Source organism: Necator americanus, chromosome I (genome assembly GCF_031761385.1).
Source record: "Necator americanus strain Aroian chromosome I, whole genome shotgun sequence".
NCBI lineage: Eukaryota > Metazoa > Nematoda > Chromadorea > Rhabditida > Ancylostomatidae > Necator > Necator americanus.
In genome coordinates this window covers 879,165-907,067 of record NC_087371.1, presented here as the reverse complement: position 1 = coordinate 907,067, position 27,903 = coordinate 879,165, and the positions used below count along the sequence as shown (strand labels likewise).

The window sequence follows — 27,903 nt, the reverse complement described above, 5'->3', positions numbered from 1 at the left end:
TAAAGGGTGAGGTTCACGCTGCTGTGCGACGCCGGGTCACAGCGGACTATCAAGATGGACGCGCTGGTCGCGAACAAAGACACCATTCAATAACAAAAGTTGCGTCTAATCGCCATGCGAAGGAGATTCGGAGGAGGACTGGTTTCGCGAGTCCGAAGAGGCGTGGCTTATTTCCTCCTCGCTGCGTCTGTGCTCCACAACGTGGCTTCTCCTTTGGAACCGAGTGGTCGTTGCTGCCTTGGACTGGTAATCATCGATTCGCCAAAAATCGGTGTTGATTTCAGCAGAGGGGAGTCACGAAAGAAACCTGCATGTATCTTTATTAAAGTAGTAAAAAAATTATTTAGACCCAACCGTGATGCGATATCATCGAATAAATCTACTCCGTTAGCACAGAACATCTATGATTCGTTATTATAACACTTTTGGCTCATTAGAAGCTACTACCACCATGTAAAGTCGTCTGTCGGGACCATTAGAGGCAGCAAACTTAGTAAAATCATTGTTTTAAGACTAGCAGTGTGTGGTATGTGAGTAAAATTTGATATGGTCGAATCCCTTTCGATGCGGGGTGAATGTTCCTTTAGAAATAAACATCAGACTAATTAAACTTATGGATTTGCAACTCAACCGATTCGCAAAGTATTCATGCGGCATATCCACGAATATACGGTGTAAATGTACAAGTAGTGGACAGTAATAGTATAAACTCGTCCTGCAACGCAATATTTACATATATATTATTATAAAATGTTTACATTGATATAGATGGTACTAAGACGCGGCCTGCCCTAAACGTAAGTTCATGACAAGTTTCGATCTGAAGTCAAAATCTTTACTATTACTTCTACTCTCATTTTCATATGAGTGGTTTGACTACCTGTACTACTTCAATGGAATCTAATACTGAAGATTAGCTATCTGACATGATGGTAGCAATATCCAACAGGCAGTTCACAATCTCTCTTAAAACTAGGAGAAGACTAAGAATTCAACTGAAAAAAAAACTCACTAGGGGAGCTCTGCATGGACATCGAAGCCCGACTTACAGCAGAAGTTGAAAGGGGAGATCGTAGAGCACTAGTATCATTGAAAGTGCCTTGTTTTTCCCAAATCCGTCTTCGAAGGAACCAGTAGGCTGGAAAGAAGAAATCAATTCAAATTTCATTGCCAAATCGCAATGGAATGCTTGGAACCAACCAGCGATGCTAATAATTCCGAGCAAACAAATCCACATCAAGCTAGGAATGATCCACGAGTAGTGCTGTAGGAATATCAGAGCAAAATCGATAAAACCAGTACTATCAAGGGCTGGAAAAACAGTATAGAGGGTATCTGAAAGTTCCAAGAAGCACTAACACTTACCATTATAAACTTGCTTCGCCGCTTGTCCTACAATGCGTACTCGAACTGGAATGTGTATTGTCTGTCCGGTTATACTGTTCTCAACTGTTACTGAGCATTTTTCTGACAGATCAGACCATAAAGCTGCTGACTTGACATTGAGCTGAAAAATGGTTCCACTCTGTTTGTTCGGAAGGGGCGCAAATGTAAATTCCTTAGGTTGCATTTTTTTTCTTGAGGAAACGTGCTGAGGTCAACTAACCGTCCCAATTTGTTTTTACGTACCTAATATTTGAAGATTAGTTATATTCCAGGTGGATGGAGATATAACATTGAAAGTTTTCACACTATGCAAAAAGTAGTGATAGAGGAACATCTGTGATTGTCTTAGAAAATACTACTGTTTACAACATCGTATTGAAGGAGTTGTCAAACGATGATAATCTTAATAATGAAATGTATTCAATCTTTTCAAGATGCAAATGTCCAAAAGCAGTCAAAAACCTTCCTTCTTGAAGAAAATAACCTCAAACAAGCTTCAGTAACTACTTGTTGGTAATTTAGAGTGCATGCAGAAAGAGTGGAGCCACACCGGCTTTCAGTCAAAACCTACAGATGGAATAAGAAAAATCTTTCCAGAACCACTACACAATGTTCTCGGAGGTAGTTCAGAACTGAGGATTGGAATTTCACTTTCTACCTCCATTTTTCCAATGCTTGATAAGGGCGTAATTTTAACTTTCACATACATTGGACATGAGTGCTGAAGCTAAGGAAAAAGTGCGTAGAAAGAAAAGAGGAAAATATAAACATGCCTCATCTGTGTGGGAGATTTTTGGTATGAAGAGACGATCAAAAGACCTCTTAAGCCTCCAAGGCTCTTACAATATTAGACCTATCCGATGCTATGTTGTAACAAGAAAAAAGAAGAGATAAGTGTTGTAGCAAGTTCGTAGTACCCGACAATTTCTCAGCTGTTGGTAAAAACGAATGACAGACTCATTTCAAGTCGATGCAGGCATGGGGTAGTCAGTAATGAAAACATGCGTCCCATCGCCGATCAGGTGGCCGAGTGGTTAAGGCGATGGACTGCTAATCCATTGGGGTTTCCCCGCGTGAGTTCGAATCTCATCCTGATCGAACCTTTTGCATTTCGTATAAATTACGCCCTCATCCTCAATTTGTTCAGGAAAACAAACCTTAACCTTAGAAAAACAAACCTTAACTAGGAAGAACTTGTTAGCGGCGCTATTGCCTCCAGATGACTGACGAGTCTCAGTTACAGTAATTATGTCGGCAGCACAACCATTTGCAGTGACCTAGACGATAATTATATAACTTTATCGACTACTAGATGATCGAACTCTGTACAACGCAATTTATAGTTTAAAATAGAGATAATTTTGAAAGGAGAGGGAACTAAGGAGGATAGGAGGAAATAAACTCACATAACGTAGCTGGTACGTGGGAACATGCAGCGATAACACTGCAGATTTGTGGTCCATATCAGAGAGCTGGACCTGGAAGGAAAAAAAGCGAATAATTTCAAAAAAAAAATTCTCTTCTTTTTAGAACTCGGTGCAAAGAAGATTCTTTAAAGTGTTTTCCAAACTCATTGCAAATTGAACAGCAAACTATAAATGTAAAACTACACTAAATTACCTCCGTTTCCACAACACGCATCGCCATATGGAATATCGTATTTGTAACCGCTTCATGAACATTTGAGCCGCTGAGCCATCTAGCCATCACATTAAGTTCCATTTGACTAGCACCGGCAATGTCGAGGCGAACATGACCGGCTTCTTGGCGTTCAATCAGACATGCATAAGATCCTTGAACTCGCAGTTAACAATTGTATTCCATTGTAGCGAATGCAGAAATGGAAAACACAAACCCATTTTTGGCAAGAAAACAGCTTTAGTGGACAATATATTCACAGCAGGACCTATCTTGTTGTTAGCAAACGAAGCAGTGCAGTCAAATGGAGCATGGATAGAGGAGAGTGCAGCTAGCTGTTCTTCTGTGCAGCCTTAATTGAACTCACATGAACACAAGTAAAAAAAAACAACTGAAAAGAACAGCGGTGAATACCAGTCATAGCTGTGTGAGATGACGACGTTCCGTTGGCTGCAACGTTTAGTGGGAACAAAAATGAAGCGCCTTCCGCATTCGTAACGAAGCTGGGTAAGTCATTGGTGAAGACGAGTTGTTCAGCCGCGTTTATGGACAACTGAAAATTGGTGGAAGTTCGAAATTTATCCAGAATTACTTGGCATGTCACGATTGATAACTCGAGAAGTTATCGAAGAACACAGGTTAATGCCAAATACATTTCAATAACAAGATGAACGCTTGAAATGAAATGAGAGACTCACTGAAGTAGTCAATTTCTGCTCAGCGACGTGAACTGTTATATGTGTATCACCAGTGTTTACAAGCTTCGCAACCCCTCGTTCCACATCCAGCCATTCAACTCGATCATCGCTTGATTGCCATCGAGCAATTCCAGCTAGTGGTGAGACGAAGCACACAATATCCGAGACAATCGGTAAGCGTGTTGATGGATAGAGCATTTCCGATGCAGAGATACGAACAAAAACGTTTTGAGACGGCTCATTGGTCTCCCAAATCTGAAGGAAATTGTTGTTTCCTCTGGAAGAAAAGTGAACTGAAGGAAAATCACCTTTAGTACTGTCTCGCCTGCTGACTTTAACGTAATGGTAAATGTGCGATTGTCGTTCGAGGCTACGATGTCGGTCAAATCGAACCTTAAATGGCATAGTATTATGGAGCAAATCTACGAGACAGAGTGCTTACTACTCACCTATGAGGTCGATAGCTAATCTTTGACGACGAAGTGAGTTCTCGTCCTTTTGAGTCTCGGAACACCACTTTCAAAGCAATTTTAGCTCCTACTGGTAAATGCGATAACGACATCAACGTAGCTGGTTCTAACTTCGTAAGCAACATGACATCCATAGCATCAACTTTGGACACTGATAAAGGCACTGTAGCGGTTTCGTTGTCCGGAAGGTCAATCCGACGAACCACCACCGTTGCTGGTCCCGTTGCGGACTTTGTTCGAACAAAACCCGATTTCGTAACGGACAGACGACCAGCGAATTCAGACGGAACGGAATATTCAACAACTGATTGCGGCCTAAGAGAAAAAATTCGAAATATCAAAGTGATGAAAACTTTCCTCATAAAGAATTGTTTATTGAGAACGAACCATGCTGTCTCAAGTTGCAGCTCGGTGTTTTGAGCTAATCTGATGGTAGAAACAGGCAAGCTTGGTTGCTTCATCATTAACGGCTCTTCGACTCGAATTTCTACAAGATCTTCAAAGACTTGAGTGGAGCCGGCAAAATGCTGTTTGGCAAGCGCTGTCAGTTCCACGACGACCTCAAATATGTTACAAGTCTTGAGTTTGCTCTGAATGACTTCACTAAAATAGGGGGAAAAAAGAACCTTTACAATAGCCGACCCAGCGCTCTTTCCTTCTAACCAAACAGTAAAGCGGTTGTCATCTGTCTCCGAAAATGAAGGACCGAACGGATGGACCATTTGAAGCACCCCCGGATGGCTGACAGTCCAAGTTATCTGCAGGTTTTACCGATGAAGCGAGCACTGTCAACATTTACGGGTAGGTGCACAAAAAAACCTACTTTGAATGGATACAGTGCCCCACCAAAAGAGAATGGCGATTCTCTTTCATCTATTCCATTCACTCTGAGCAAAACGCGAGCTCCTCTCTCCGTAACATGAGTGCTTGCGACAGCTCGAATCCCAGTCAGTGAAACGACTCGAAGAGTTACAGTATTCTAAAAGAAATGAGATCTAGTAATATTCATTTGCACCAAAATCAAGCGGAACTAAGAAAAACCTGTGATGAGTGTTGTCCTCCGATATCTACAGTACCGGTGATAGATGTATATCCCAATTTCTTGGACGTGATCAACGCATTCGGCTCTATAGTGGCAATTTTGGAGTTGTTGAGAGTGAACTCAATTTGTGGAGTAGGTTGTGGTCCTCCGATAACTGCTAACTGCAAGAACACAACTGAATGAATTGCAGAAATGCTAAATTGTTTTTTTTTTTGTTGCTGTTGAGTTCCCATCAAAATAAAACGTTCACAGCATCTCACGATGTGACCTCAATCAATTAGTACTACGAGCATGTTCGATAACACTCGAGATTCAGACAGCTCCAGGTAGTAGCGTGCCGGAAAGCCTCTGACGCCGATTGCCGGAGAGAATCCGTTTCTGCTCTTTCTTCACAACACAGTACTTCACGACTATAGTTAATAACCTCCATGCGTTGGATGCAAAATTCTATTCCTTACCTGGAACGTGCTGTCTGGAATAAGAGTGACTTCCCGCGGATGAAGCGAAAGAGGAGAGAAAACTTGAATAGTATGCGGGAGAGAATTGAGAACTCTCCCTGTTGTCGACTTGGCGGAAGCTACCAAAGAGATCCCGCCCACGGACAGCACACGGACACGATATAAAGAACCAGAAATCCTGAGTGAAGAGTATTTCGTTGGTATGAACAGAAGCAGATAAGGTTTGCTTACTTCGTGACGAGAACTGTAGGGTCGCTGGGTTCAATGACAGCATTGGAAAGTGCGCCGTGATCTCGAGAGAATGAACTTCCGCCCTCATCTACAGCATCAACGGATACTTCAGCATCGGATCCAACTTCCATCTGAAAAGTTGGAAAACTTACTATAAAAAATTATGAAGAAGACAGTATTTTTAACGCCATACGAATTGCGGTCCATGGATGACGAGTGAATGTATGTCAGTAATCTTGATCGGGATATCTAGTGGATCGCCGCTCACACATACGTCTTCTACTCGTAACGAACCGCTTCCTTGCGATTTCGGAGTAACCTTGGAAGGATTAGTAAAAAATATCCAACTCATAAAATTTTCAGATCGAAAAAAGTACCGTAAGCATATTGTCCTTTACTGTTGCTGTGAATGGTGCTCCTGGCATTTCGCGTACACGAAAATGACCAGATCCATGAATTAAACGCACAGTACCAAGAGTCACAACTTCATTCCAAAGCACCTTAAAAAATCATACGGTTACTTCCTATTAAACGAGTTTTTGTTTCGCTTCAACTTACAAGTTTAGATGGTTCTCCCACTACAGGTTTCACTAATCGAAGTTCTAAACTGTTTTTCAAGTGGTTACGATATCGGCTCTTCCCAGACAGTTCTGCGGTAATAACAGCTGAACCAGCGATATCACGTCCCTTGGCAAAAGCAGAAGCTGAATGTCGAGTAATCATTTCAAACGATTTAGAATAGTATAAAATTTGGAGAACAGGAAACAAAAATACAGTAGCAGCAAAGGAGTGGTATATGACAAAATAAATTTGATGATGAATCTTTAAAGGCAACAGACTACGAAATCGACCCTGTTGGGACCTCTCCACGAAACTGTCGTACTGGAGGTGTAGATCGCGAGTACGAGCGCTTTCATGCTCAATCCCTCACTCCCTTCCCCGTGGAAACAACCGTTTTTCAGTAAAGAGAGGGAGGAATTGACCGTAGCAGCGTTCATTCAATCCCGTCAACTCTTATAAAGAAAACTCAACGGAGTTAACACGAAGAAAATTACCTTCCCCGTCCTTTTCTACTTCGCCAACTTCTAATACAGAGTTGTTTGAAGTAGTCCACTTGACCTAAACAAAATATCTATATAACTATACAGTTAAGTACACGAATGTACTCTCTGGATATACTTACAGTGAAACCATTCAAAGAATCTAGTACTCTATCTATCCCTGACCCACATGAACCGTGAGCAGCCAGAGCTAATTTCGTGGATGCATCCGCTAGGAGTATGCGCTGAAACTTAGTCATTCGAAATTACGATAAATAAATCATTTGGATTTATTTAAATTATTATTATTTATTGCTAGAATATACCACATTTGATGGGCATTTCGGCTGATTTCCTTCAATTGTTGAGATCACAAGTCTTGTCGGAACGGCACAGCAAACAGCTAACTTGATACTGGACACTGCAGGGAGCGGAAGAGACGACGATGGCTTATTCCCCACTTGAAGTTGTAAAGTCTAAAAAACAACTTGTAAAAAGAAGCGAAAGAAAAAACCAGCGGATCAAAAAGAAGGCTTACCGTAAACCCGCCTTCGGACTTGCATTTTACATTGAGAACGTCGTCTAGGATATTCGTTGTCACCAATTTATCACCAGATGCTTCACGGTAATGATTCGAGGAGTCATGCAACCACGGTCTGGGTCCTCCTTCAAACCGAACATTCAAACTGCTGCCCACTGCCAAAGAAAGATCGTTATTAACCACCTGAAAACTAATTGATCAGTAATTCAGGAGAGTGAATAAAAAAGAAAATTCCAACATTGAGAGCTGGGTAGGCCGAAACGTCTATTGTCGCCTCATAGCGTGCAAATGAGACAGTAATTTTAGCATCTCCAGATGAAACAGCTTTCAATGCGACCGTCGAGCAACCAGTACCTACAGTCGGCAGCGAAGGAGGTGAATCTTAAGATAATCCATATCACTTGTAGCAAAGTTTTCGAAAACGAAGAAAAACAACTTCTACATCTTACGCACCTGGTACAGGTTTGAATATGCTATTGTCGGACGACCGCACAACAAAGTCTGCTGCTCGGCAGTCAGTGAAGGGAATTGATCCGTCAGTGCCTAAGCCCATGAGCTGTACATTCAGGATGAGGTTTGACCCCACTTCGGCTTCTTTTCGGGTTTTTCCAAAAGTCAGAGATAGTACGTCAACGACGGACACCTTAAAATCGAGAGCGATTGACAACAACAAAAAAAAAACAAGTATGAACTATTGCAGTAGAAGTTTGTCCTTCGTTCATCTGCTGAGAAAAGGACCCTCAAACTCATAGATTTGAGACCTACCCGAGCAACGTCTTTATGAGCTGGATTTCGCTTGTCAGAAGCAGTAACTACAGTTGTACCCGGTGATGAACTGCTGAGCACCCCATTCGAATCAATGCTACATACGGTAGAATCAGCAACGCTCCAATCGTAGAGACCACTCCCACCTGTTACCTGAACATAATTTATGTCACTGAGGCTTACGAAAGTGGCAGGTTTAGTATGCTTAGTTATAAATACACAGCAATGAATCAACAAAATAAAATAGTCGACAAAACAAAATGAAACATCAGCAAAAAAAACTGTGCAGATCAGTTCTCAGAACCTAACCTTCAATGGAAATGAAGTCTTCCGTCGAGGGAGGTATGGAAATACAACGTCGGAAGGAGTGATCAGTACAGGATCCACAATTTGCACAACTTGCTCACCAGTGACTTTACCAGTAGTTAGTTGTTCCTTCTCATTCTGCGCATTTGATAAAGATACTCTCGTGCAACCAAAAAAACTTCATTAATTACTCAAAAATTCTAACCTCATCCAGAACTGCAGTGAATTTACTCTTCAGCAATGTCTTTCCCACTTTTCTAGGTGTCACTTCGAAATAGGTGTGATTCTTGGATTTAATATGGATTTCAAAATAGTCACTTGGAATGACGCTGTCAAATCTCAAGTTCTGCAAAGAAGAGAGAGTGATAGAAGCATACTGAAGTGAAATTTCTTGAAAAGGAGAAGTGAATATAGAAGGACTTACATCACTGATAAACATCGAATTTCCATGTGGATCGAGCAACGAAACAGAGAGTTTGTAACGCGTACCAGTTTGTAATAGCCAATTACCGCCTTCGAAAATTACCCACTGAATAGTTTCTGGGTCAACCACATTTATAGATGTTGACGGAGGTCGCACTCCCGTCTTCGCCTTCACATCCACATCTGGAAGTGTAGTATTAATATCTAGAAAAAGAACTGAAAAAAAATGGATATAGCTTACTGTGACTAAAAAGATGGATATTCGTCCGCCCGCGAGCTAAAGCTCGTATGGAAGAGGTCATTTTATCAAGCAAACAAATAGCTTCTGAGTCAACTTTCAGGTAGTACAAGGACGACGGCATTGGAACCACTGAAATTACTCCCACCTACATGTTGGTCTAAGAGGCGCTGATAGTTTAAAAATGAACGACGAGAAGAATCAGTACTAATTTACCTTCAGTGCTGCTTTGTTTCACAATTTGCACTTGGAATGGTACTACGGCATTTACGGGCAGGAAAAGATCATGAGCAGGTAGCAGCAGTAGATTAGCTACCACTGTAAGTTCAAGACTGTCTGAAGCGATGCTCTAAATAGAATAGATATAGAGATATTGAGAAATAAGATAAATTAAGTGGAAATGGAAAAAGAAAAGTAGACTTTGCAATAAGAAAAAGTGTTGCACCTTAAAGTGCGGCTCGGCAAACCTGGCTGTTAATGTTGCTGATCCAGTAAGGACTCCTTCCACGAGTATTATATAACCTAAACAAAATCATAATGCTTGGAAACGATCAAACACATGAAGATCTTTCCTTCCCAAAGGATACCTTTCTTTTTCTTATTCTCCAATGTCACAATTTCAGCCGGAGCTTCATAGGTCGATTGCTCGAAAGGAACGATCCTGAGCGGACGGCCCTCTCCGGCATGTGATAACTCCCATTCGATTGGGATCTCACTAAGTGTGGAAAAAGTGTCACCTAAACATAACATAAGAAAGGTGAAGTGGAGCAAAGTTTCAAAATTTGTTCTCCTCTTAAGAATTCACTTCGTATTTGGGCCATCTCACTCAGTTAGACTAGAATTTAAAGAATAGAGGAACAATTACCTTCGGCGTTCAGCGCCTCAACGAGGATGCGCGCTGGTGCAGCATCTACGAACAAGATTTTTGTTGTCGTCTTTATGCGGATCTTTGAAATCTGGTCAACTGTAACGCCACAACTGAGCATCGTTCCAGAACCTAGGAAAATGGAGAATAAGACGAGACGTTCTCTTCACATAAGCGTTTGAAAGGTGGATGAAAATAGAAGCATGAAGAGTGCATCTGCGTTGTTTATGGTGCGAAAACACTTAGGTAAAACGCAATGGAGCCAGTAAGTGATCTTACCTCTTCATAACAGAATATAACAAAGGTTCTTCACTAGGGAACTGATCAGGTACAGCAACTTAACTATACTTGGTGTCTCAACTAGGAAAAAAAGAAATTTGCCAAATCGTAAGACACAGAAGAACGAAGCAAACAGCGTAGAATCAAGAAAAGCAAGAACTTCATAAAGGAACTTTCTTGTTAATCTGTATTTCATGTTTCGAACGTAAACTTTGCATGTGAAGAGGAATCCTGCTCGAATGAAAAGGTCACATGTGAACAAGGCAACAATAAGATTCAAAGAACTTTCGAGACTATTTCCTAAGCATCCAATTAGGAACGAATGGAACATAAACCCATGAAAATGTTGAAACAGAGCAAAGTTCAGAGTGTGTGCAGATTTCAATCAAAAGCTGCGAATCAAAATTACAAAATTCAATCTGAGTCAGGTCTTTAAGGCATTCATAGTTCAAGTTCAACAAATCTAGTCAAAAGAAGGAAAGAGGTACGAGCTACATGGTTGAGACTGCACTATGGTGACCTCATAATGGAAAGAAAGAAAGAAAATACCCAAAAGAATGGTAGCGTGAAAAAAAAAAAACATACCACTATCTTCAGCGAACACCACAGCACTGAATTCCCCCGAAACTGCCTTCGCAGTTGCTCGAATCTCTGCTCTGTCAGAGCACTCGGCAGCTTTCGAACCTATTGGGCTTACGGAGACCACATCGGGACGAGTAGATCGCCTGGAGATGGAAATACCAGTTTTTATACTAGTATAGTATAGTAGTATCAAATAGTCAATTTCTCACCACTTAAAACATCCTCCTGACGGTTGACTAACTTCTAGAATAAATTTTACCGGGATATTGGGATGATACGGTAGAAGGACGCGAGGAACATTCAGTCTATATGTGGATGAGTTGTGAATGAGTGCAAAGATGCACAAAAGAAACCCAAGAGTGGGTATCATACCACCTGAATGGGACGGTGGCATAACAACGTGCTGAAAACTAAAAGATTAAGATTCAATGGAATCTTATGTGCACATCCACGGGAAGCCAGGAATGAGAACAAAGAAAGGAGGGCAAAAAAGAAATCGACACATTTCGGATAGAAACGAACATGATTACAACTTTACCAGAGGTAATTAATAGCTTGTCAGGAAGCTTTATACATTATGTTTCCCATTGTAGAGAATAGCTAGTACGATTCTCCACAGTAATTCATTTTACAGTTGGAGATAATGGAGGTTATGTTGCCGTTTCTCAACGTGTCACACGTAGCAATTAGTTCGGATGCTCTTTTTTTCTTTTTTTTTACACATTTTTGATGCATCAAATAAATGGACGATAAAGCCAACAACTTTTTCTACTTTTGCTTCTCGAGACTGACGGTAGTTGCTTAAGAACAACTAGCAAAATCTAACACAAACAGGGATGTTTCTAGAATCCTTAGTAACAAGTTAAATAATTAATTATTGACTTTACCGAATACGCACAAAAAAATGACTACATGGCAATGTCATCGAGAACATGAGGTATCAAACAGAAAAAAAATACTGAACAAAGAGGTAGACGTTCTGAACGTTATCACCGAATTTTAAGCAATATCACCCCAGAGATCTCATTGCGGAGTTAATCACTCAGATCCGAACAAAAAGAAAAAGTTTTGGGTTTTTACTCATTCCGAGTAAGAAAAGGACAATTGTACCTTTTCAATGTAGTGAAGTTAAAGTTTAGTTAATTCCAGAAACATCAGGCAACTAGCAATAATTATTGGCTTAAGGGTCCAACATTCAATGGATATCCAGGAATAGATGAAGAAACTGAGAAATCGAAAACAACCCCGCGGAAGTTAACCTGATCCGATCCTGAGGTTTTAAATTGGGCACAATTTTCTTTTTTCGAAATAAAGTTGTTTTGCGTACAATGTCGCCTACATGACGTCTCCTTCATTGGTTCCAATGGACACGATCCTTGGGGTTCAGGGAGAATCGGCCGTGTAAAGGGTTAACTCAAAGTAACTTGGTGGGATAATAATAAGCCAGTACCCAGTTATTTTCTTCATGTCGGGATACAAAATCATCCTGTTGGAACACCTATGCGGCTGGAAGAGTCAGGAATACAAGCGTAGTCTTCGACAATGCACTCTGGACCGAATGGCGGCGTATCCGAGAAGGTAATCTGGTGTCTTTTCCTGAGTCATTCGAATCATTCAGTTGTTCGAATACACCATTTTTGAACATATGTTGGGTTTGTATTCACTGACATCGCTTCTATAATCGATACTCAGACTGGGATCTGTGTCTAAGTTATTGATTCACCTATGGATTGAGAAGGAATACTTGATAAATACACAAATTTCTGTACAGATAACTGTGATAGGGCCGGCAAATCCTTTCGAGAGTTTCTATTTGAAAGGAACTTAACCACTCTTGCAAGTCATTTTAAATTATTTACATATGTTTTGGTGAGTTTTTCTCTAAAAAGAACAAGGACAAAAGCAATCTCTTCGATTTGAATCACTGACCATTTATTGAAGAAAAAAAAGAATCTTAAGAAATTTGTGTGAGTATTACAATGAACCAAAAAGATTGAATCATAACAGATTTTATCATTGTAATATCGTCGGTAAAATTTCTGTAATATCGTCGGGAAAATTATGTAACACTAGTCAAGTTGCTCTGGAATCCTCTTCTATAAACCAAATACACCTCGCAGCATGTTTACAACAAACGAAGATTGTTGTTCCACTTCTTCTTTTGATCCCACAGGTTTTGCCTGAAATAGAAAAGAAGAAAAACTCATAATTGGCTGAGTAGATGCAGAAATTCCCGAGCATAGGAAATTCTACTCTTCATTCCGATGTGTTCAACTGACCACCAGATTCTTCACATTACTATCGTTCAGGATTTCCTCAAGTTCCTTCTTGTTGTCCACTTCTGTTCGCACTTGCTGAGCGATCTGTGAGTCTATGTCTCTTGCGTGCTGGAATCGGAATTTAATCCACATTTAAAGAATACAACCGTGTCAAAACCAATCGACTTTCGAGGTGGGAACCTCGAGAAGTCCACTCGTGCTGTGCAAGGCGAGTGGAACTAGTGATGGTCCCACCTCGACCACCGCCGCCTACGCAACTGCACCAGACTTCGGGTCGTTTTCACCCGACTCTAACTATCCTCGATCCTATTTTCGTTCTATCGAGTAGTGTTCGTTTTAGCTTCGTCTCACACCTGCTGTCTCATAGTTTTCAGGCGCTCGAACTCGTCCATGAGCCGTTTTGTGCGTATTTTTGACTCTTCATGGACGTGATGGTAGAGCTTTTCCAACGCCTGAAACAACCTCCTCAGTGATATCAGAATAATTTTTGGATTTGTAACAAAAAAAGAAGAACTAATGAACCTCGATCGCTTGAATCGACTCTCTCGTTTCCTTCAGTAGCGTATCTACCGATGGATCATCCGCTCGTAGGATTTCTGTTTGTCTGAAATGGGATTAATGTAGATTACAGTGAAATGACTGTAGAGATGCCGGATTAGGACTACCTATTTGGGAGGAAGGTCGTTGGGTCAACTTTCGTGGACGTCGACGTCCCGACGCCCTCACCCCTTCGTTTGTATGTGTATGTTATGTAATAAGACTGTGCAATTGAAAAGATGTTTAGCGTCTGGCAGAGGGGTTTTCCCTCGCCGAGGCATAGGCAGCGTCGCGGCTTGCGGTCTGATTGGTCGCGGCTGCGTAGACTGTGCGTGATAAAAGTGTGGAATTGTAGGGATTTCAGAAGAGAGTCAAATGCATACTTGTATAATCTGTCGATCATTTTTTTCAGTTGTTTTTCGGTGTAAATTTTTCGCATTTTCGGCTTCAACTGATCAGGTTTTTTCACGGGCGATTTCTTGCGTTCGGAACTGGGGCTCGACGAAGAAGGCGGTGAGAACTGCAAGCAGAACAACGAGTTTCCCAAGTATCATATTCGTTTTTAACACTGATATGGCAAATATCTGTCTTAGACGCATTATTTACCAATAATGCGTCTAAGACAGATATTTGCCATATCAGTTTATTTCTTCTTCTTTTTAGAAAATACGAAAGAAAATTTCTGCGATCAGAAAAGTTTATAATTTACAAGAAGACCTGCCGAACAATTAGTATATGTGTTGTGTGCGCAGGCACGATCCATGCATCTACGGTATTTTATCCTTAGCCGTCTAGAATGACCGGAGTAGACATGAATTTGTAGATTAGGAAAAAATACTCTCATTTGATGTAGTCAGCTCCGAAATCTTTTCCTGGAAAGTACCGAGCGCGCCATCGGCTTGAGTACGGTAGATAAAAATTAGTGTAGCTGAGAAACGCAACGTTAGACGCGTCACGTTCACGCGGGTGAAGAAATTCCGATGGTAGTTGCATGAGAGCAAAAATGACTGGGCACAAGTGTACGCTAATTTAAATCTCATGGAAGCATTTCCAGAATTTGATTCCAATATCATTTGTCCAAGCGTATAAGTGTGCTCAACTGGACAAATGGGCCTGGGTTAGATACATCTCTATGCGTTCGTTTCAGAGTTGCCATTGTTTCTCCAACAAACGGGTCCCACAGCGAAACACCACTGTATTGAGTTAGCGTTAGCAAATCAATTTAATAATAATGGACATAGTCAGATCAAAACGCTCTGTGTAGTTACGGTAGACAACTGCACCGAGTCTCAGGTCATTGCACACACAGTTGTAGCTGAGAAGGATCGATCCTTATCCTATTTATACTCCTAGATATTTTAAATACGGCCTCAAATTTGCAACATCATACATTTTCAAGTGGTTTCCCTGGATTGGTTAAGAGAACGACAGATTTAGCTAACCCAACCCTCTCACTCACTTCTTCTGATTCTTCTTTTTTTCTCTTCTCTTTGGACTGAGATGTGTTCGATTGATCTCTTGTCCCCGCAGTGTCACTCGAAGTTTTCTTCTTATTTGTTTGTGATCTCGTCACTGAATCCTTCTTTCGGACTTGAACTGAAAGTTTCCCTATTTTTTTGGGTAAATTTAGTCGATGTTCTAGGATTTGTGGAGCAATATGTGATCAGAGCTATGTTGGAACTGACTTATATTCGAGAACCAAAGCGTAAACCTGGTGATCGTGGAGGTGAATGAGCAGTGACACTTGGGATTTTTCTGGTTGGTTGGTTCGTCGTTGGTTTGGCTATTATAGGAGATTGCTTTGAGGATCCTGAAGCACAATCAAGGTCACATCTAGCGCTGATACTGAAAAATTCTCTCACTCGAACGCACCCATGCTTTGTGGCTTCCTTTCTTTGCTGCCAGGTAGAAGATTTTTGTTGATGTTGGACAATTTTGCACGTAATTCTCGATTCACATCCTTGAAACTTTTCCCAATCCTGACGCCCATCGGTTTCTTCTTCGAGCTGTCTTCGACCATCTCATGCCGGTTATTGCGTAGAATGAACTTTCCTTACTTATTTACTCTTTATTTATTGATTGATAGGCAGAGCAACTTCTGTCCAGGATGTGCTTGTCAGTAATTTATTGCCCTAAGTTTTCATATCCTAGTCAGGACAGAAAACAGAACTTGAGCAGAAGATGTGTCATGTTTGGAAACGCTGATAACCATATTTCAGACTGGTATTTTTTGGATACCGTATCTGATTAATCAACTATTTAATTCTCTCCAACTAATTAACTACTCCCTCTAATTGACTATTTTGAATAATCACTGTAATCGCTGGGACCTCTTGGGACAAAAATTTTGCTTTCATCAACAGAATCAAGTAGACGAATAACATTTATTTTTAAAATTACACTCGTAAATACAGAACAACTGAAACAAACGATCTACAACCGATCACAGATATAAAATATTCGAGGCGATAGAAAAATGCACAGGTAGAGAGATGCCAAAACATCATTATGATGCAAGTTTATATTCAATCACAGGAGAAAAAATATGGTTAGGAATTTTTGTTGCATTTCCGTGGTTATCTACTTATCCTAACACCTTAATAAGTATTTTAGAAAAATTGCGAAGCTTGCGGAAATACAGTGCAATGTAGTTTGCATAGCATATAAAAATAGATCGGAAGTAAGATACACAATGGAATGGACACGGGGGTGGTGAGTGGGGCGGGGTTGAGTCGCTGTAATTGGCTGCCGGAAACGTCGGCCAGTATCGTTGTTGGTAAATATTTGTCCGATAACTTAACTCAGCTTAACTTAACTCTTATGAATTAGTTGTCAATTCACACAACACATAAACGTTCGATTAAGTAGGTCATGAAAACTCCGACGCAGCCCTTTTTGACATACAACGTCATCCAGCAGAACTAGTTTGATTAGTAGCGAACTATAAACGATACAAGCAATAAGAATGAGATTCTCGAATGAATATTTCCCAATTGAGTAGAACATTATGCAAATTGTTGAAGCAGTTCTCCTCTTACAGTATCCGGCTGCCTACTGCGATTAGCACGAGATCAAATCATTTCATGGAAACGCATTCACATCTCCACATCAACCAGTTCTTCTTTCTGCTCCTGTTGCGCTGCTGAAATACGATTGTCCTCGCTGGAAGGCGTGTCGACCAGTGGCAGAACAGAAGACGTATGAAGACGTGAATGCGCGACAAATGCAAGGACATCGTGCAATCGTGCACCACATTGACAGCATTTGTAGGTCATCGGTTTCGTAACCGTTGCGATTGCTGGCGGAGTCATTAGAGAAGCCTGGACGGACGAGTGTCGTTCGAGAGTAGCTGAGTAAAATGAGTAAAAATCTCACCATTGTAACGAAATAATCGGGAATCAGCGGAAGTTGTAACGCCAGCAGCGCAGCGGAGACATCGAGCGGCGGCAAAATAGGGCTCGTGGCGGACGTTGGCGGGAAAAGTAGTGGCGATATTGTCGTTCCTGAGAACAAAAGAAGATTGATCACTGTGTTTGCTATTGATTTCGATTTATCTCCTTTGATCAAGTGACTTCATGCCGATGACCTACCGATTCCACTTTCATTCTCCGAATCTCCCGAGGTTGTTTTGGAGAGTGCCCTCAATGCACTGTCGATCTCCACCTCCTCAATATCACCTTGTACGCCGCTATCAGGTGAGCAATCGCTGCGGGACCTTGTGGGACTCATTGATTCACTCGGTGACGTGCTCGTGGCGTCTGAAACATCTTAATTCTTATCTGTGCACAAGCTCACCACTGGTCATAGCAAGACTTACGATTTCCAGTGTTGTAGATTGGGACAACATTTAGAACCATGTCCTCTGAGGAGCAATTTCCTGAGGTTGTCGCATGCTGGAGCGCGTCGCCAATAGATTCGAACGCAGCTTTGCAGCGGCATTCGTATGGAGATTTGCTGTGAACGGCCCGCAAATGATGGATCAAAACAGAAAGGCCGCCCTGAACTTGCCCATGGATTACCTGTCCAGGTGAGAATCCAAAAGAAGAATGTGCAAAAAAAAGAAAGATGAGAACTGACCTGTTCGAAGAAGCATTGTGAACATCTGTATGAAAGAGGAGTTTTGCTTGGTAGCAGTGGTTCAGGTCGAGCTACCTCAATAGCTGCGTCGATTCGCAGTGGAGGTAGCTGAATCAAATGATAATTTACGGTAGACTTATCGTTCCTTGGAACTGATAGCTAAGATGATATGGGCGATTAGTCATGCGATTGTATGACTGATTGATTAAAAACGATTGTACCTCAAGGATTACCGACCCAATTATCTTTTCAGAAAATATTAATTTCTCTTTTAACTCAGCTATAACTTTGACTCTCTTGCGGTGGTGATGGATCATTCACATGTGGAGTCTGTTTGAATCAAAACAATGAGAGATGTACGCATTGAATGAGCTGCGCCAAATGATGTTCTTATCTGTTACAGGATGCGCTAAACGCGCACCATGATATCCTTATGCAGACGAACATTAAATTTAAGTCATATTTTACTTATTTATTTATTTATTCACGTCCATCAGTGGTGCACCAGAAGAGGAAACCATATTTCGTTCGTATGTTGCGAGCGCTCATTTTCTGACGAAAATACACGGAAGTTTGTTCAGAAAATGTCCGGAGTTGTCTGTTTTCGTGCTGTTTGGCGTTGTTCTCGAGACCGCCATACTAAGCTGTGTAGAGACTGTTTCCGACAGCAAAACGTGAGCTACAAAAAAATTCGAATAGACATAAAATGAGGTCATATTTCTGGTTTTCTTCCATGAGAAGGGGTACACGGCGATCAGCACCGAGCACTACTTCGGTAGTGCACGGCGCGCACTACCGAAGTAGCGGAGCGCACGGCGCGCACTACCGAAGCAGCGGAGCGCACGGCGCGCACTACCGAAGCAGCGAAGCGCACGGCGCGCACCACCACAGCCGCAAGATTTTGTCTGTCAGAAGTAGCACCGTCTAGTTGATCTTTCTAAGGGACCATTCTTGTCAAAATTGTGATCATGTAATTGATCAGTAGGCGATTCATATGAAAAAAAAAGTGTGGGAAATGAGTGCATACCTGTTTTTGCCGCTTAGGCTCTTTATCGGGTTCGCAAGCGTACACACGCGGCTTATCGTCGTCATCTCGGTTCGTGAGATTTGTCACCGTTTGATCGAAAGCCTTTGAGCGACTGTACTTTGACACTACGCGAATCCCATGAGTTTCTGAGAATTCAGTTCATCTGCTGCTAATTTTCTTCGACTTATGGCTTGAACTCACTCGCTACATGTCGAATTAGATCCGCCTTCCATTTGCTTGTTCTTGAGCAGTAACGACATTTGAATGGCCGCTCATTCGTGTGAACCCGTTTATGTCGTATCATTTCGGAAATCCACTTCCCAACGTATCCACAGGTGGAGCATGTGCGAGTAGACACGTCTGGATCCTTTTCCATCCTCTATAAAAAAAATTGAAATCGTATCATTTTCTACTTGGTATAAATCGCTACAAAGTAAGTATTGGATTAAAAGGTCCTTGCCTTCGCTTCAGCCTCATCGTCCGGTCCTTCAATGGCCTCTTGTTCGCTGAGGTATCGCTTCTGGAATGGCTCATGTGTGTCGTCGGCACGTCTTGCCACAAGACCATCCAGGGTGTTTGCTGGATTAGCTGCCTGAACGATGGGGAGATAAGATAGGTAACTGGTTTATCTTTATAGAAATCTAGAGAAGTAAGGGGCTGATAAGACTCGGTCTGTCGTTACCACTACTTGCAATCATGCAGCGCTGAAAATATCCACAAAAAAAGTGCCTGAAGATAGTTTTCTTCTTGACAAATGAGCGAATATAGAATATTGTTGTCAGTTTTTCCACCAAAAAATTCTAGGGAGATGAAATAAAACTCATATATAACTGCTGCATAGTTATACTAATGCTTAAAACCGGCACAAAAACCAGGATACAAGAAGTGGTATTTATTTATCTGAGGAATTAAAATTTCTATGTTTCATTTTACAGTGGCAAATACGATGAGGTGCACGAGTTCTGGACCGTTTCGTGGTAGGACGCATAGGAAAATTTTTTTCTTTCAAGAAAGGTGACGAGAAAATACTGTCGCTGTAAGTCTCTCTCACCTCTCCACGTCGCCTTTTTCGACCCTCGTTGTTCGGTGAAAGAGGGATTTGCTGAAATATCTATCTTTTTTGATCGAAATTCATAAAATCCCCAGAAAAATTAGAGAATTATCTACTTCTTTGATTTTATAAACGTCAAGGCTTACGTTAAGAAGAACTTCAGCAGGTGTTGTTGGCAAAGTAGCAAATTTACTGATAAAATGAGCATCTTTTTTTATTTGGAGCGCTCCAGAGAGAAAGGTTGCCAAATCAAATGTTGGCGTGGATGGTGACGGACAAACGCTGCTCATCTCAACCATTTTTTCCATCCAATTTCTGAAAAAAAGCAAATTTAAAAAAGAATCACGTCATAATGAGGATGATGAGGGTCTGTCGGATACAAAATAGGGAGCTTTAGGTTGAAATTTGGAGCACCAGCTGTCATGAAACTGAAAATGCATAGGAGATGTAGGATAATTCCAAAATAAGCTGCCGCCGAACAAAAAGAATCCTATCAAAACGCAGCTGCTAGTTAGTGCAACAGAAGTACAAGTACAGAAGTGCAACAGTCGCAATGTGCATTCCGGAGGTTCATGGTGGGTTTAACTCGATGGATCACTGATATCTCGACCAGACGTTGAACCCTGTGACGTCTTGAGTGAGGCGCTCGGCTGGGAGCAGCAGCAACCGCGCTCATGAAAACTCGGATGTGACCGTTGTGGATGGCGTCTGACGATGAGAATGAGCTCCAACACACCAAGGTGGCCGGGGTCAGTGCCTGTTGGCTCCAGCCACCTGTTTGCCGAGCTCGGCGGCGCGGCGGTCATTTTTCGGAGAGACTTGGTTGAAAAAAAAACCGAAGGTAAATATCTACATCGTACACTCGCACTTCCGCTTGATCGCAAACTTTTCGCGTTGTTTGCTCTCGTTCGAGGCTCTTGCAACTCTCGGTGTAGATTGGGCCATACACGTACATGCTGACCCCGATCCTCTTCACCCAGATAGGCATTTCGTTCAGGAGGCCGTGTCTGGGCATATCTTGAGCACTCCACGGGCCACCAAAGCAGAAATTCTTGATTATGCTTCCAAATGTTTGCTTTTAACCACCGACAATCCTTTATAGTTATGGAAAAAGCGTAGCAATGCGAGCGGTTGCGAGAATTTCAACAGAATTCATGGTGACCATTTCTTTTTAGTTACCACAGAAGAGCCTAGTGAACTTTTTTTGTTTTCATGAGGGTTTTCTAAGCTTAAAAAATAAATTCACAGGAATTTTAAAAGCCGCCTTTGCACCGCGAAAGTTTAAGTGACGTTGTTTTTTCACATCACATTGTTTTCAGGAAGTTATGTCATTTCAAGTGTAGGTGATCTCACCAAATTTGTGGTTCAAATCTCCTTGGAGCTGTCCAACGAAAAATTTATAACTGTTGAAACTCAACACAGAAAAATATTCATAATTAAAATGAGGCCCGCTCTACAAGGGAAGTTTAGCTAACGAAGTCTGAAAAGAAAGAATATTTTAGCAAACTATTGACTGATTCGAAAAGGCATCTGAATATAAAAAAAAACTTCACAAAAATTGTTACTATTATATATTATAATATTACTAAATTATCAATTAAATTGTTGCTATGGCTGCACCATCACTAAAAGCCAAAATTTCATGCTCATAGCAACGATTAGGGTCCCATTATGGGATGTGAGTTTAAGGGGAAGACGATGATTGGGTTTGAAACAAGAACAACCGTTGAAGTGAGCTGAGTTGAAGTGCAAATGTAAGTGTTTGTTGCCACGGTATGATCGCAGACGCGTAGCATTCACGACGATTCTTCCGAATCTCTTTGCTGAGTTATGCAATTCCGATAAAAGTGCACCCTATCGCAAGTACACAGGCGCAGAACCTGGCACTGCTGATAAGAAAACCGCTGGAAACGTGCTTCTTCGCCCAGAAGGCAGCTCACTATCAGCGCAAAGAAACTTCTGAGGAATGCCACACGACATCAGGTGACAGCGAACCGCTGCCAGGGGTTCAGGCGAAGCGATCGTGAACGCTCGCGGTTGGATTTCGATGTCGAATCCCTCGTACTGATTGCTCCAAAATCAAGGCGGAATCTCCATTTCATTCGGATAAATACACAGAAATTCGGAGTCCACGTCCTCTTGTCCACCCGCTCCAAGAGCGTCTCGTCACTTCCTGGTTTTTGCAATGTTTATCCTGGCGCGTGATTGCGCGACGATCACTCGAAGCACGCCATACGGGTGCGCTATTTTCGTGCGTTGAGTGAATCTCATCTATGGCGATCTGGTAGTTTGAGAAAACAGTCAGTCGTTTGTGTGCGCGGTGAAAATACTGTGTCTGTGTCAGCTTGTGTAATGTCGCGTAAATAGACCAATATTGTTGACGAACTCACTAACATCGCACATATTTGCAGGAAAACATTATCATGTTCGTTCCACTACTATCTGCCTCAATCCGGGAGGTGTCAAGGTGTGGCTGATCGTATCCGCAGCGCCGCAGCGTTACGCTAGCGGATCGGGCGAAATTTCAGACCTTCAGCATATCGGAGACTGTGCTGACGCTGTGCTGATCTTGGTCGAAGAGATGCCGTCACTTGACTGTTGTCCCCAACCTACAGTGCACTTAAATCCTAATTATTTAGGGATATACACCTAATCGCATTTAAGAAAATCAACGAATGGCATCAAATGAACTCGAACAAGAGAAAAACATGCGAATGTTTGCCAAGGGAAGATGTCAACGAAATAAACTTCCATCAAAAATGTGCATCAACTCTTTTTTCCACATCCCAGGATGCACTTTTCAATAGATGGGCTTCAACAGTTGGAATAATAAACAGTCAGCGACAGTTTTTTTTTTGTAAATTTCAACTCGACGCTATTACTTCCCTGCTAAACGTGTTTCATTGATTTTAATGCATGTGGACATCGTTTACCAGGAACCGAACACTTTTCAATGAAAATGTTGTTCAACCGTCAGAAATTCTGTCTGTCTGAAATTTGGTGAAGCGTTTGCTTATCAAACGTGCTGATAACCTGGAGTTAGTCTGTGCTGGCTTGAAACATTCCTGATAATCAACCGGGAGAAGAGACTCATCTGGTAGTAGAGAAGCGCTGATTCCCTGTTAGGAGCGACAAAAAAGGAGGGAAAGAAGATTTTTCCTAGAGGAAAACTGCCCCAAGTTTCTCGGATAACTTCCTTCGAAAGCTGTACATATACATACTGAATATTTCCGGGATATTCGGAAGAATAAGCTGCCCTAAAAGGAGGTTTGCAAAGTATTTATTGACTGCAACGATCATTTTCACAATTCACGACGATTTTTTCTTAGCAGAGACGTAAAATTTGAAGTTCCATAACAGCAAATTAGATGCCACAAAGAGTAATTTACCGAATCTATCAAAGATTTCTCATAAATAAATGGTTGCCTTCCCAATTTTCCCCTCTCTACTGCCAAAAAAGGGCAGTGGAATCCATGGAATTTGCATAAAGAAATTCAACGATTTTCAATGAATTCATCGTTTTCAAGTTCTACCGCACACATAGACGGCTCAGCTGCAGCAAGTCTCACTCAAACTCTGAAAGAAAAATAAGCAAAGTTTGTGTGTTCGTACTTCTCTGACCTGAAAGTGCTACCTCCCAGTGCATGTTACAGTTATACCAGATGTTCATTGGTCTTTCACTTTGTGCAAATACAGTCGCTTGTTTATGGAAATCCGTATTGACACATGTCAAATAAGCGACAAGGTTGACAAAAATATTTACTGAACAGTCTCTGTGAGAGAGAGGTTGCCGCCTTTTGTGGAACGCTGTGGATATTTCCCAAACCTCGCATGCTCATCGATGTTACAGCGCTGTCGACGTTCGCCTGACCAGCTCCACTGCGTCACTTTTTTCGGACATTCTCACTGCAGCAGAGATGAAATACAAACAAAACGCGTATCGGAAGTGTTGGACGAAGCTTCTTCCGTTTCCTTCTCGAGTTTTTCAAGTTCGAAGTGCACGACCTCGGTTTTGTATCGTACAGATCGCCTTACAGTTAGCTGCTTGAGAGCGCACGGATTCTGCGTCGATCGCATTCGCTCCGGTAGTCCTGGGAATTTCGTGGAGAAACGAGCACCAGGCTCCAGGGCAGGACGGAACGATGCTCCCCTCGCTTTTTGCGATATCTTACAGCACATTTACTACCGTTACCGTGGCTCACTGCATCCAACTCCATATGTGAACTCCACAGTGATCCATGCGCTCAAACACATTCACCCTTGTATGTGTACAGTCCATTCACTGGCTGTCTGCTGTCTCTGTCCGAAAAAATGCTTTTTCCAGCGTTTCGCATGATTTGATCCTGCAACGTAACTGCAACTTTCATAGCTTATTCACCGGATCGTTGTGTGTTCAGCGCCGCATGCGGCATGGTATTCGTCGTATCAATCGGTGCCACTGCGGCATGGTACAGGCACGACTTCGCACTTAATGTTTGCCCTTGCGCGTCTCCAAACCCCGGCGGTGAACTTGCTCGTCATTCCAATGTAAACTGGTAGTGCCATCGCGATTTCTGCCTGAGTAAATACCCACAACACCCGTTTGATGCTTGTAAAAAAGTCTTGGAACTGTTCAGCTGTGGTCAGCAGGCGAACGGAACGCGCAGGGGCTGCGCTTTTCTTACTATGCGCATTTTTCAAATGATCACAATTATTTTCGGTCGAAAGGACTGAACACGAGCGTAAATATTTCATTGACATCCTAATAAACTGTTCAACTTTCACGGAACTTGTTCAAGGATTTCGAGATCATCCGATGTTTTCAAATTCGATTATAACGGCTTGATCCGATCCACCCAAGGGAAAATGGGGTCAGGTATCCAGAAAAGTAGCCCCCACCACTAAACGGGTCAAAAGCCGAAGAAAAAGGTGTAATGAGTCAATGTTCATTTTCTCCGACGTTTCTGAATCACCACCAGCTGGAAAAACGGTCAAGAATCGTTCGTACGCAGTTAGCACCGAAAGAAGCTAGCGTCGACCCTTGAGACCTGTTCTTACGGTACAGGCCTCTAATTTTACGACCACATTCCGAAAGCAATGACGATCGTTTTTTTCTTGTGTTGGTCCGTGAAAGCAATGGTCAAACGACAGCAGAGCTGGTTATCAGGAACTAATCAGTTCGGATTCGATTGAATTCCATTTCTAGCACCGTTTACTTTAGCAGTTCCCGACCAACAGTTAGAGTTCGGACAACCGCCTTGGGGTAGGGACTGGTGATGTCCAGGAAAGGTTGAACATCACGCATTCTATGATGAATGCATGAAGTTTGGCGACATTTTACGATTGCAGGCAACACTCCAGAACGTGATTGATTGTGAAGCGTTGATCCACGTAAAACAATACCACCCATCCATTTTCGATTTGATTGTTGTCGTTCGCCTGCCCACCATAGTGAAAAATAGCAAAAGTGACAAGAGAAACGAAAAAAGAAAAAGAAAGAAAGGAGAGACGAAAACTAAGTGGAGAATCCAAGATTGTCGTAGATAAGAAGAGCAAAACATTTCTACAGCGGATGAATGGACGGCTCTGTCGGAACTCTAAATCTTCCCATTCGTTGCAGGAGCAATCTTTCCAGGATTCATAACTCCGAAAAGGTGTGAGATTGCAAAAATGTGACTTAGTGGATAGGAATGGGTCAACATTGACTGTCAATGACAATTTCCATTCAACTCGTCTCTGTTTTAACATTTATTACTTTGTTTTTTTTTATTTCAATGATATACTTGAAAAAATGTTTTTCCCCAGATTGGAAAAGTTTTTTTCTTGGCATGAGAGGGTTTTTTGCATTTTTTCCACTGGATAATTTTCACTTACTATTTGAATATGTATGGACAGCATCTGACTCCGAAATTTCACTTTAGAATTCCACTGAAAAATCTCCAAATGATCCCAGAACTATTCACTGTCCCCTTGTTTCCCTAATCCAATATTTATCGATGTGTTGGAATTTTTTTTCTTGTGATAAGAAGAAGTTGTTATACCAGGAAACAACATCACTTTTTCCAGCCGGAAAAAATCTACGTCTCAGTTTGCCGGAGAGGTGGAAACGTGTTCCGTTCTTTATTGCTGCTGTTATGTGTGTTAATAGACTGCAACTTGCGGAACCTCTGTTGCGTCATAAAAGTTGCGCAAAAGAGAAATTAACCCTAAAAAAACGATTTGAGTTTGATCGAGCAAATGCTACAGTATGCCATTACAAGCAAACATACAGTATGAACAAAGATTTCTTTTGTAAGCGCTGAATGAAAAACGAAAGGAGCTACAAAAATTCCGGAATATGTGCGAGTTTTTTTTTCGCCACAAAACGCAAATGCGCTGAAATCAATGGGCTTTCCTTATCACAAAAACCACTTCCGATAATAAATGACAACTCCTCACAATGGATGTCTTCTTCTCCTTTTCACAGGAAGAAAAAAATGAGGCGAAAAATTTTCATCCTGACCTCGCAGGTGATTTGAAATTTCTGCTACTAAACTTGAAAAATTTCACTGGATTTGTAAAAGAACATGTTGGTGGATAAGCTTCGTATAGTTAGTGAAATTACACATCGGATTTAGGAGTGCAATTAAGACGTAGAATTAATTGAAAAAAAAATTAATGCTACTGTTAGAAGTGAAGTCAAAAGTGAATATCTTTATCGATCTCATACAAATTGTACATAATTCTATAAATGTGGTGTATTGAACGCTCACGTAAACATTCCTCCCTGATTCTGCTGGCGCTTTTATCGCATCTCCCTCATCCCTCTATACAATATTGGCATTTTGTTTGAGAACTGCGGTGTTCATGACTCTTGGAGGACAGGGACAGTACGAAGCGTCACTTCCAGCACCTCCTGGAACTCCGGGTTCTCCGGGCGGCCCATCATCTCCCTTAATTCCTGGTTTACCAGGTGGACCCGGTGGTCCTGCAGGACCAGGCATTGCAATGCCAACGGATTCACCTGCCTCACCCGGTGGTCCCATCGGTCCTGGTGGTCCAGGCGGTCCTGGAGGACCGGGCAATCCGATCACGCTCACGGCATGGGCGCCACCTCTTCCTCGCTGACCAGGGACACCAGGTTTTCCTGGTTCACCAACGTCTCCCATCGGACCTTCTGGACCGGGGGGTCCGTGCTCCTCCTGAAGAACAGCCGATCCTGGCTTTCCCGGACGTCCTTGCATTCCTGGAGGTCCGTCTGGGCCTGGAGGTCCCCGCGGGCCACGCGGACACCTGATGCATCCACCGGCTCCGCCTGCACGAGAGATAGTTATTCCATCGTTTCCTTTTCGGCCTTGTAAACCAGGAACTCCGGGCTCTCCGGGTTCTCCTGGCGGTCCTGGAGGCCCAGGCGGTCCAGGCAGGCATAGATTATCTGGTCTTCCGCACAAACACGTTTGTTCGAAATCTGTCTGGCGACGGTGAGTTCGCGAAGAGCCGTGCAGGCGGAAATGAGTCGCTCTCCTCCACCGAACCGCTTCGGATAGGGAAGGTCTCATCTGGTACCAAACTTCGTTGGCCATGTCCTGAAAAAAGGAGTGCTGCAAGCGGCGAAACGAACACTTCAGCTTGGATCTGTACCTGGACTTCTTTGAATTCGTCGATGGCGTTGTTGTGAAATCGGTTGACGTCGATGGCCAGGAATACGACCGTCACTACGCTGAGGACCGTAGTCACAGCACATACGCCGGCCGTCGCCTTCAGCACCGTAGTGACCGACATTCCAGGGAACAATCGTCTCCGCGTGGTTCAGTTCGTCACAGCCCTGTTACTGTGTGGAGTGGATGAATTCACGAGGTGGTTGTGAAGTGCATTCGACTTCCAAGTGTGTCCTGGCTTAAATAGGCTTCCTGAGGGTCACTTTACACTGTTTGCACTATTTGTTTGAAAAAAGACATTTCTTCGGTCGATATTGTTTCTGTGTGGTTTTTGAAGCAATTTTGCCAGCATTT

The 27,903-nt window shown here is 42.2% G+C and overlaps 3 protein-coding genes across 6 annotated transcripts; all 3 read right to left on the bottom strand.

Annotated features, from left to right (window-relative positions):
- Positions 1 to 167: 167 nt before the first annotated feature.
- Positions 168 to 15,798, bottom strand: RB195_004101 (uncharacterized protein; the record flags this gene model as incomplete). 3 transcript variants are annotated; one of them, XM_064178969.1, is made up of 46 exons in its annotated part: positions 168 to 307; positions 1,013 to 1,138; positions 1,201 to 1,311; positions 1,366 to 1,507; positions 2,565 to 2,663; positions 2,793 to 2,864; positions 3,007 to 3,179; positions 3,242 to 3,376; positions 3,439 to 3,577; positions 3,723 to 3,977; positions 4,031 to 4,115; positions 4,172 to 4,507; positions 4,580 to 4,752; positions 4,819 to 4,950; positions 5,016 to 5,171; positions 5,234 to 5,395; positions 5,693 to 5,870; positions 5,924 to 6,054; positions 6,117 to 6,242; positions 6,301 to 6,423; positions 6,482 to 6,627; positions 6,979 to 7,042; positions 7,107 to 7,208; positions 7,290 to 7,439; positions 7,502 to 7,687; positions 7,743 to 7,885; positions 7,958 to 8,147; positions 8,270 to 8,422; positions 8,579 to 8,713; positions 8,781 to 8,921; positions 9,000 to 9,181; positions 9,240 to 9,368; positions 9,453 to 9,585; positions 9,682 to 9,758; positions 9,824 to 9,973; positions 10,102 to 10,233; positions 10,966 to 11,105; positions 11,172 to 11,365; positions 13,074 to 13,142; positions 13,242 to 13,349; positions 13,595 to 13,693; positions 13,764 to 13,845; positions 14,162 to 14,298; positions 15,238 to 15,374; positions 15,490 to 15,588; positions 15,651 to 15,798. In XM_064178969.1, 46 exons carry the CDS (start codon positions 15,796 to 15,798, stop codon positions 168 to 170), a joined length of 6,420 nt encoding a protein of 2,139 aa, XP_064033082.1. The 3 variants fall into 3 exon arrangements, with proteins under 3 accessions (XP_064033082.1, XP_064033084.1, XP_064033083.1); XM_064178968.1 differs by lacking the exons at positions 13,074 to 13,142; positions 13,242 to 13,349; positions 13,595 to 13,693; ... (3 more) ...; positions 15,490 to 15,588; positions 15,651 to 15,798 and having other exon boundaries at positions 11,172 to 11,356; XM_064178967.1 differs by lacking the exons at positions 168 to 307; positions 1,013 to 1,138; positions 1,201 to 1,311; ... (33 more) ...; positions 10,966 to 11,105; positions 11,172 to 11,365 and having other exon boundaries at positions 13,059 to 13,142.
- Positions 15,799 to 16,873: 1,075 nt separating this feature from the next.
- RB195_004100 (uncharacterized protein) lies at positions 16,874 to 24,112 on the bottom strand (the record flags this gene model as incomplete). Of its 2 annotated transcripts, none has more annotated exons than XM_064178958.1 (11): positions 16,874 to 17,098; positions 17,154 to 17,281; positions 17,369 to 17,536; positions 17,596 to 17,776; positions 17,856 to 17,963; positions 18,883 to 19,028; positions 19,084 to 19,261; positions 19,343 to 19,474; positions 19,934 to 19,984; positions 20,080 to 20,248; positions 23,841 to 24,112. In XM_064178958.1, 11 exons carry the CDS (start codon positions 24,110 to 24,112, stop codon positions 16,874 to 16,876), a joined length of 1,758 nt encoding a protein of 585 aa, XP_064033080.1. The 2 variants fall into 2 exon arrangements, with proteins under 2 accessions (XP_064033080.1, XP_064033081.1); XM_064178959.1 differs by lacking the exon at positions 23,841 to 24,112 and adding an exon at positions 20,770 to 20,888.
- A 2,606-nt stretch (positions 24,113 to 26,718) lies between these two features.
- On the bottom strand, positions 26,719 to 27,673 carry RB195_004099 (uncharacterized protein; the record flags this gene model as incomplete). The annotated part of the gene is made up of 2 exons (XM_013438887.2): positions 26,719 to 27,477; positions 27,533 to 27,673. 2 exons carry the CDS (start codon positions 27,671 to 27,673, stop codon positions 26,719 to 26,721), a joined length of 900 nt encoding a protein of 299 aa, XP_013294341.2.
- Between the last annotated feature and the right edge of the window lie 230 nt (positions 27,674 to 27,903).